Source organism: Triticum aestivum, chromosome 1D (assembly GCF_018294505.1).
Source record: "Triticum aestivum cultivar Chinese Spring chromosome 1D, IWGSC CS RefSeq v2.1, whole genome shotgun sequence".
Taxonomy (NCBI): domain Eukaryota; kingdom Viridiplantae; phylum Streptophyta; class Magnoliopsida; order Poales; family Poaceae; genus Triticum; species Triticum aestivum.
The window spans coordinates 480,755,311-480,765,708 of NC_057796.1; the positions used below are offsets into that span (position 1 = coordinate 480,755,311).

At 41.0% G+C, this 10,398-nt stretch overlaps 1 protein-coding gene across 1 annotated transcript; it reads left to right on the top strand.

The window, feature by feature from the left end:
- Nucleotides 1-5,192: 5,192 nt before the first annotated feature.
- Nucleotides 5,193-10,398, top strand: LOC123183229 (mitogen-activated protein kinase 17). Its single transcript, XM_044595995.1, has 11 exons — nt 5,193-5,632; nt 6,596-7,001; nt 7,100-7,230; nt 7,317-7,376; nt 7,828-7,977; nt 8,380-8,535; nt 8,645-8,782; nt 8,867-8,940; nt 9,092-9,193; nt 9,565-9,748; nt 9,962-10,398. The coding sequence occupies exons 1-11, from the start codon at nt 5,282-5,284 to the stop codon at nt 10,025-10,027; spliced, it is 1,818 nt and encodes a 605-aa protein (XP_044451930.1). The 5' UTR covers nt 5,193-5,281; the 3' UTR covers nt 10,028-10,398.

A 10,398-nucleotide genomic window follows, 5' to 3' on the forward strand; every position in this document is an offset into this window, starting at 1 on the left:
AGTGTGGCGCAAGAGGCGAGACCGAAGGATCTCTCATAACAGGCGAGAAAAATCCCTAGCCAAGGCCTAGAGGGAAAAACACACGCTTGTTAGTCTTGGACTTTTGGGCTACTTGTTCTGCATTTGCCTGTCATCAAATAATCATGTAGATTTACTACCCATTATATAGACTATACATAGGGTATATTTTCCTAAATATATGTGTTATAAAATAAAATATTTATAAATTAGTAATAATAGTTAATTGGGTTACCCGTGGGTATGAGTATGAATAAGGGTGAAAAGGATCAGATTTGGACGGATAATCTTTACTATATCCTATTCCAAATTTATTTTCAGATTCGGAAGCAGAATGGATGCGGATTCAAATACCAGATCATGCGGATTCGGACATGGTACCAGTGGCGTAGCCAGGATTTTAGGCCTGGGTGGTCCAGTTCACATAAAAAATTACACCACAAATTTAACAAACCAAAATACCATTATATAATATATCAAAAGCACATATCAATAACATCTAAAGGAAGCGCATACTAATAAGGTCTTTCAAAGCATATTAATAAATTCATTGTTAAGTCCTAAATTAGCATGAAAGAAGATAACACACCTTATTTGTTGGGATAACGTCTTCTCATGACCATGAAAATCTCGATTATATCATCTTCATTCACTTTGGAGAAATCATATCGCTCGATGCATGTGACTAGGTAATCATCCAAAAAGATTATCACCAATCTTGTTTCTCAATTTGCTACTGTTGCAGAAGAAAAGAGATGAAAAAGTAGCAGCAACCTTCTTGTTTGTTGCATGTGTGCAAAAGCTGATGCAATGCCTCCGGTCCTCATCTTGAACAATTCTACAAAAGAAGCCTCCGGTCCTCCTCATCTCAACGATTCTACAAAGGAAAAACCAATTTATCAATTGTTAGTTGGAACAAATCCCTAATATAAATATATAATCAATCAGTCCTTACCAATTATTGCAAAAAAATATTTAAAGTTTGCGCTCTCAGCTTAATTTTTCAAATCTTCATAGCAAAAGCAAAAATATACTAGTTTGAATCGACAAAGAAGAAAACCGTACATTAAATCAGAGGAGAAGAAAACCGATGATGTTGCACTTCTTCTGTGTGGCTGCTTCACAGACTCGACATATTCGTCTGTGCGTGCTTCGCCGGCCGCCGGTGGCCGGTCCGCTGCTGCGGCATGGTCGCGCTTCGTCGGCCACCCGTCCGCCGCCGAGTGCCCTGTTGGCCGCGCGCTGGGTTTCGGCGCTCGATGATTATGTGATTAGTACTTCGCCATCGCTGGACGCTAGGGTTCGAGACCTGCGAGAAGGCCACAAGGGAACTATCGGGATCAGACCAACATTGAGCATACAGAGCAGTACACTTTTTTTTGTTTTGAGACAAACAGAGCAGTACACGTACGACGAGACCAATGGACCGGACTGTTCACTTATACATGGGCTGAGTTGGGCTTAGAGGGGTATTATTACATTAATGGGCTGAATTCCAGGCTGGACCACCCTGACACCCTACACCTTTTTTTTGTAGATGCATGGTACGGTAACGGAACGGTGTCAGATCGGAAAAGGTCATTTACCATATTCATATACGAGGAATATATGAATGCTTTAAACAAAAAATATACATAAACAATGAACAAATATTAATACTTATACACTTTAAGAACACACAAAGAACTAGATGGTACTCCCTCCGTCCCAAAATTCTTGTCTTACATTCGTCTAGATACGGATGTATCTAATACTAAAACGTGACTTGATACATCCATATTTAGACAAATCGAAGACAAGAATTTTGGGACCGAGGGAGTATTAAAATAAGGCAAATAAATCACTAATAAGCATGTCCTATCAACCGGACTCGGATTTCAGATGTAAAAAAGCTCTTACCGTATCCTATAAAAAATGGATTCGAAAATGGTTTCAGATGGAAATTATCCAAGACACTTTCACCTTTATGTACGAAGTTATCCCTATCCCCTACCCACGACTAATTCGGTTACCTATGAAAGACTCATGGGTGAAGTCAACAATCCATATCCTATATCCTACCCATTCGGGTCGGGTACACATGGTCCCTTGAACCCACGAGGATTGTCATCTTGACTCTAGCTAGGGTGAAAACGGTGCCCTTTCTATATACACTGCCGGAGTCTTTCCTAAGCAATTGGTCTGATTATGCCCAACAAGAAAAGTTGAGGGAGTACAAACACATCACACATCACGCATCGACCGGTAATCCTAGCCTTTGTCTCGCTTTGTAGGTGAGTTTCTAGTGCAATGTCTAAATCCTCATGGACATGATGCAAAATTTTTGGTCAAAGATGGTGACAGCTGAGTCCTTAGTTTTTCATTTCTATGTGGTTGTTCTCCACTCCTATTGATATCAAACATGAATCTTGAGAAAAACAACCTACCATGGGAGATAGATGATCAAACTTTTAGAAAAAAAAACTTTTTTAGTTGTTGTAAAACAAGTTAGCCCAACTTCAAGAACAAGTACTTTTTTTTCAAACAGGAGGGTTAAAGAAAAATAATATAATAGTGGTCAACTCTCATAGTAGATAATTGCACATTTCAAAATGATTGAGATTCTAGGATTTTCCTAAGTCAAGCTCAGTAAAATTTGACCAAGTTTATAGAAATAAAGAAATAACACAAAGATATACTACATCAAATATTATAATATGAAAAATACGTTTCATAATTAAACTAATGTGATATATTTGATTTTGTAGACTTTGATATATTTTTATATAGACTTGGTCAAACTTGATGAAGTTTAACTTAGAAGAATCCTAGACCTTCAATTATTTTTAAACGGAGGGAGTACTATGGTAATAGATGACAGTCTATTTTAGGTCAAAGAGAATAACTAAATCTCATTTTGAAGACATGATAATTTAGATCATGATTGAAACAATTGAAACTTTTTAAATTCCTTTTGCCTGTTTTTTTAAAGTTATTCTTAGAAGAAACAATATATCTATCTATATCTATATCTATATCTATACCTACTAATAAAGCAAGGTGCGTTTCTCCTATTTTTTCATCCGTTCACCGTCGAAATTTATTTTTCTATCCGAGGTGGTACTACATTTTTGAGCGTCCGTCAGTTTTTTTAGCAATCCAGAAATTTCATACTTGACCCGCACACGCTGTGGCCCATCGAATCCAGCCCACTTATTTGCCTGCCATGTAGCCGTAAAATGCCTATTTATCGGCCAGTCCGCTAGATAGGCAGAGTTCGCACAGGGCGCCCAAGACTTAGCCGTCCCACTTTTTTTACCATCCAAATTTATTTTTATTTTAACATTATTTCGTAATTAAATTTTTTAAAAAGTTCAGAATTTAAATATTGTCAAATTTCGAAAAATGTCCGAATTACATTATTTTCTCCCCCCTTTTTAATTTTTTTGGAACATTAATTTATTTTCGTTTCAATTTTTTTTCAAATTCAGAAATATTCCTTTTTTGGAATTTTAAAAACATATATTTTAAAAATATTCGAAATTTTAAATATATTATCGTTTTAGTAAAATATTCACAAATTCAAAATAATGTCTGCATTTAAAAACACATTTTATAAAATTATTCTGAATGTTTAAAACATGTTCCGATTTCAAAAGTTAGTGACAAACTAAAAAAATATTTGGGTTTTGATAAAAGGTTAATGTTTTCAGAAAATGATGTTGTTTCAAATTTTGTTCATGTTTATTCGAAAATGGATGGAATATTAAAAACATTATTTGTAATTTAAAAAAAGTTCACGTTTCCAAGAATATTCGGCAATTCAAATTTTTAAAAAGTTCAAAAAATGTTTTAAATCCGACGTTGCACTATGTTCTTAAATATTGGCTCTGGCCATTGGTTCGCAGTAGGCATTTTTGCCGTGGCTAGCGGCATATTTTCGGTTCCTTAAAGTCATGTGTTGAATCATTCAACACGTCGTTTTTTGGACTATTACTCATGCCTTGCATACACAGGTTATTTCGGTGCTTGCCAGTGGGCTGGCCCAGGCGCGAACTGTTGTGCGTCCCAGACGCTATTTGACGTAACTAGCATCATATAGTATCTCCCATGCAGCTGTCCTAAGAAAAGAAAAAAAAATACATATAAATTTTGTTCTGTCCATTCCACACGTAGTTCCCTAATTTTTTCGGTTATCCCCCAGGTGGCCAAACTGGACCTACCGTATTTCTTTTTCTGTCGGACGGACGAGCAGCAAAAAGTAAAGGCGTGTGGGGATTGAACTATGGATCTTCCCTATTGCGCCGACGGATAAAACCAACTCAGGTAGCTTACAATTATGATAGGAATAGTCCCATCTTGGAATTTTATACTAAATCACACCAGTTTTTATATGTCTCTAAATTGTCTGAAAATAAGGAGGTTGTGTGAGAATAAGGAAGTTGTCTCGAGAATTATGAGCAGAACGAGTTAAAGACTCTATGCTAGCTGGCTATAATGAAAAAATTATAGGCACATGCTAATAAAAGAGAATATGCTGGTTTTGCTCTAATTAATAAAATTTATGGGCACGTGAGCGCAAAAAATAGTTGAGAGAATAAATCTTGGCAATGAAGGGACACTCATGCCTGGTTATGCGCTGATTATGCTAATGAAACATAATTTATGCACTGCAATTAGTAATCCATCCGGTTACATCATGGTAGGGGAAAGTGGTCGAAGTAACTGTGCCAACTACGAGACGGAGATGGGCCCAGAGGGGGAAAAAGGTACCGGTTGGGTGGTCGCCGCCACACCGACAAACGTCACCACTATCAAGACCTCGCGGGCCAAACATCACCCGTGAGAAGACCGCAACTCCTTGCTCTGTCGCCCACCACCGTTGAGACCGTTTTTTATGAATACATGAATTATCTCTCCCGCTGCTTCTTGTAAAAAAATTTATCTTCCCGTTGCAACGCACGGTCATATGTGCTAGTAATAATAAATAAATAAAAACAGGTTAACAAAAGAAAGCAGTTTGGGACGTGTTGGCCACCCAGAGTCAGTACACCGGGATTCAAACGCCGTCTCCTCCCCGTAACCCCCACGTTCCACCCATCAATCCCCTGCCCAACCGCCACCTCCCCGCACGCCCCTCCCCCGCGCGCCGCGCCCGCTGCCCCCTCCCTCGCTCCCCGCCACCGCCGCGCCCGCGGCGACCGGGCAGCCCACCCGCCCACGCCCGCCTCCACCACGCCCGCCGCCCAATGCGCCGGCCCACCCGCGGAATAGGCAGCGGTGTATGGGCGGCCGCGCCCGCTCCCTCATCCGCTGGCTGCGCCACCACCGCTCCCGCCGCGTCTCCTCCGCCTCATCCTCTTCCTCCTCCCACCTGACCGCGCACACCAATACATCCTCCGCGACCACCGCCACCAGCGACCTGCGCGCACGCTCGCTCCCGCAGCCGCAGGACGACGAGGTCCACTGGGAGGAGCAGGAGCAAGAGCAGGAGGAGGTCGCCGACGGCCCCGAGTCCGACCCCGAGGGATACATTGTGCTCGAGCGGGAGGGGGAGGCCGGGAGCCTGCGCGTCGTCGTACCCCGCGCGCCCGCGCGCACCAACCCGCCGCCACGCATGGATCCCGGCAAGAAGGTGCGTCCTTGCTTGGGTCGCCGCCGTGCCCCCCTCTTCTCTTTAATTTGTCCCCTCCCCCCGCGACCCCCTTCCGCCGTTCCCGTTCAATGTCGGTTGCCATCGATCTCTCTCGGCTGAAATATGCTGCCGTGCTGCCGGGATTGCTCTGTTCGCTTCATGGATTGGGGAAGATCCACCCTTGGGATTGCTCTGTTCTTGCTCCCTCGCCAGTTCTTTGCGGATCTGTTTTCCTGGAACCACCGATTTTGATACGGTGACGGTCAATCCGGCATCCACAGGCCACAAGGCCAGTTCTTGGATAGTTGTTAATTAATGTCATATAGTAAACTCATAATATTCGCTTGTGCAAACTGCGCCACACATCAATGCCGTCCGTGACAGCCTAATAAAGCGCGGCATTTAGGGGCAAGCAGCGTCACGGGAGCCCTGTTTTCGCTGTTCATGTCTCATCTCAGACAAACATGATGTATGGTGGAAGAGGTTATGCTTTTGCTTTTCAATTATTGGTCCTTGTTGACGATTCCGCGTTTGCCACTTTTGGTAGCAGCAGGTAGATATATATTCAGAAAAACATACTGTTTAAAGTACCAATGTTCAACCACTTCGTGATTCATTCAGTCCAAACCCAGCACAAGCAAGAAGCTGTCCTGAGTGACTTTCCAGTTGTGTGCATGTCTTCTGATCCTTTTCGCCCACCACTATCATTGTTTGTAAGGCCATCGGTATTTTTTTCGGAAAGGGGAATACCCGGGCCTCTGCATCACAAGGATGCACACGCACAGCCATGTAAGGCCATCAATATTGTTTCATATCTTTGTGAGGCCATCGGTATCTTCAATTGAGATGTTCTATCTTTCTTTTTCTCGGCGCGTTTTTACCGCCACTCGTAAATCAGTATGCTAGCACCATCTAGCACTCTGAACTAATGGTATGAATGTGCGCTTGCTCCTTCCTTTTCAGACCTCGGAATCCGAGTTCTTCACGGAGTATGGTGAATTAAACCGGTATCAGGTCAGCGAGGTCATTGGCAAAGGGAGTTATGGTGTTGTGGCTGCTGCTATCGACACCCAGACCGGCGAGCGTGTGGCCATCAAGAAGATCAATGACGTCTTTGATCATGTCTCCGATGCCACCCGCATCCTTAGGGAGATCAAGTTGCTCCGGTTGCTGCGTCACCCGGACATAGTTCAGATCAAGCACATTATGCTCCCCCCTTCAAGGAGGGAATTCAGGGACATATATGTGGTCTTTGAGCTGATGGAGTCCGATCTCCATCAGGTAATAAAAGCGAACGATGATCTCACACCAGAGCATCACCAGTTCTTCTTGTATCAGCTGCTCCGGGGAATGAAGTACATCCATGCAGGTGATTAGACTCCACAAAAGGAAATCGATAATGGTTCATTCGACCTTTTTCATCTCATGTTGCTGTACTGATTGTTTGTTTACATGATGGTTTTGCAGCGAGTGTTTTCCATCGGGATCTTAAGCCCAAGAATATTCTAGCGAATGCTGACTGCAAGCTGAAGATTTGTGATTTTGGGCTTGCCCGTGTATCATTTAATGACGGGGCTCCATCAGCCATATTCTGGACGGTAGCCATTTTAGTAATATTGAGCAGATACTGTTTATCCTGAGCAGCCAAATCTTGGTTTCTGATGATTTTGCATGCCTTGTCTAGGACTATGTTGCAACTAGATGGTATCGTGCTCCAGAATTGTGTGGCTCTTTTTTCTCAAAGGTGATGTAATTTTCATCCTAACTTCATATTACCAACAACAATACCCAGGCTATTGAAAAAGCACAATGACCATACTATAGATTTTTTCTTCCATAATTGTTGTTTTAATAATGATATGTTTCTATGCAACATAGCAATACTATCTGTTGATTAATTTCCATGTTCTCAACTAAAATTCCCTTCCCTTTTAGAGAGAGTTGCTACTACAGTTCTCAAATGTCGGTTCAACCTGTCATGATCTGTATTTCATATGTTGCACTAAGTTCTCTTCCAGTAAAAATGCCAAAAAATTGTTACTTATGGTGTTTTGCCCTCTTCTTTCATATAATCGTAGCTGAATGTAGCGACGCGGCTTGGGCGCTAATTCAAACTTGATGATGTACTTGGTTCTTAATTAATGTCTGTGCATGTTTAGCAAATGCTAAAAGCAGCTGAACTTTGAATTTTGCAGTACACTCCTGCAATTGATATTTGGAGCGTAGGGTGTATCTTTGCAGAAATGCTCATAGGGAAGCCACTCTTTCCAGGGAAGAATGTTGTCCATCAATTGGATCTCATGACTGATGTACTTGGCACTCCTTCAGCAGAATCTCTCGCTAAGGTATGCTTACTCCACACTAGTCACCAGCAAGTTAGAACAGCAGTTGGAGTTATATGTTTTGCCACTTCCTATTTTTCATATTTTCATAATATGTGAATTTCCTGCAAAATTGAACCTTGCATTGATAGCTTGTGTACATGGTTATGAATTTATTATTGGCTTATTCCATTTCTCTCAGTATCTTTTTTGCATCCACGCCCAATATTTACAAACTCTGATTTTCCTTAATATGGTTGCGTGCTTGGTTACTGAGCTACATGGACTACGGATGTCGGCACAAATTGGCATCAATATCAGCACAATCTCTTGCATGTTATATATTTTTCATATAGAATGAAATGTGAATTGTGGGATGATGTTTAAACCATATGTCTTTTACACTCTTTTACCGAATGGTTGCAGATACGGAATGAGAAAGCTCGGCGATACTTGAGCAATATGAGGAAGAAGCCTAAAGTTCCCCTTACCAAAAAATTTCCAGGCATCGATCCTATGGCTCTCCATTTGCTTGAGCGTCTTCTTGCTTTTGATCCTAAGGATAGGCCAACTGCTGACGAGGTACGAATGGCTGAGACCAACTTCTATTTACTATAAAGATATATTGCATCATTGAAAATGTTGGGTAAATCACTGTCCTCAATACTGAGATATGAAAATTTTCTTCAAGGCCCTGACAGACCCATACTTTACCGGATTAGCAAATTCAGAACGTGAACCCATAGCACAGCCCATCTCAAAACTTGAGTTTGAGTTCGAGAAGAGAAAGTTGGGCAAAGATGATGTCCGAGAATTAATTTACAGAGAGGTATTATTGCTCAGCTATTTTGTGGAGATACAGTAGAGCTGCTGCTCGACTCTGTAGTTAGCTAACAACTTCTACTTCTTTCAGATTTTGGAGTACCATCCTCAGATGTTGCAAGAATACCTACGTGGAGGAGACCAGATGAGCTTCATGTACCCTAGGTGAGACCATTATTTTTCCTTAGAAACAAGATTTACTTGTGTTGAGAATTTTATGATGACTATGCTTTACTCTCTTCTGCATACACTGAATTATGTATGATTGGTTGATGGTATATTGCAAACTCTGATGTTTGTGCATGTATGGTGACAGTGGGGTGGATCGCTTCAAGCAGCAATTCGCTCATTTGGAAAAAGGTGGTGCGAAGGGTGAAAAATCCAGTCCACAGTTGCGACAAAATGCTTCCTTACCAAGGTAATATGCTGTGACCGAGACTTAAATGTATACTTCCAAGGCATTACATTTCTTTATGTAGAATGGGCATGTGGATACTTATGGACGAAATTGTTTGTTTTCTAACCAAAATTTCTTTCCTTTGACAACCTTGTACAATTTTCCTAAAGACGATCTGTTTGGACTTGGCAAGAGTATTCAACAAATTAAAGACTTCATCATAAGTATCATATTTGTTTTGCTTTTTGCAAGTTGCCAGAGATTTTAAATCAAATATTTTTGAATGTTAAATTTGATAGAGAATAATGTTTCACATGATGAGATGTTTATATATATAAAAAAAGACAACCTTTTAAGTTTTTGTATCTAACAATTCTCGCATCTTGTCTCAGGGAAAGAGCAATTGGCAATAAGCACGGAGATAGTGACTACCAAGTAAAGCTGAATACAGGTGAAAAGCCAGTACATGCATCAGTGACAGATGGAATAAGCAAACCCCTCATGAGTGCTCGGAGCTTACTGAAGAGTGAAACCATGAGTGCTTCCAAGTGTATAGGTGAAATAAAAAATAAAGATGTGAGTTCAGCTCATCCTTTGTTACTACAGTAAATATATTTGCTCCTCTTTTCTTACGAAATTGCCGGTATATTTGAGTTCCATACTTGCAGGCTGTCTTTCACCTTTTTTTTTTTCCTTTGGAGTGTTTAATTGTTTATATCTCTAAGACATCTCTATCTAATTTGAGCAATTTCTTAGTTAATGCTGCAATGTCCATTCAACATTTTCCAGGATGAATACGAGAGCGTGGATGCAGCTGACGGCGTCTCTCAGAAGGTCGCTCAACTGAAAACCTGATTTTCGAAGGTTACAGAAGCGATCGGTAGTATATACTATGTACAACAGCATGTCTATAGGCGCTCAAGATCAGAATGATCTTTAACCGAAGCCAAGAATTCTATACAACAAATAAGACCACAAAATCATCTGTTATGGTAACCTTGTTGTGCTGTAATGTAAAATTTTCTACTCGTTTTTTGTACTTTGACAAAGAAGAACCATGTCTAACCGACAAGCTAGTTCCCCGTCCTTTCCTCGGAGGAGCTGCCACGACCCTGTACAATTTTGTCAATATGAAGTACCATGCCCCTATATTTCTGTTAATATGCTGTTATTCTGATCTTGTAAACCTTTTGCAATCAGAGATGCTCTTTGCCTTTGTTAATTTA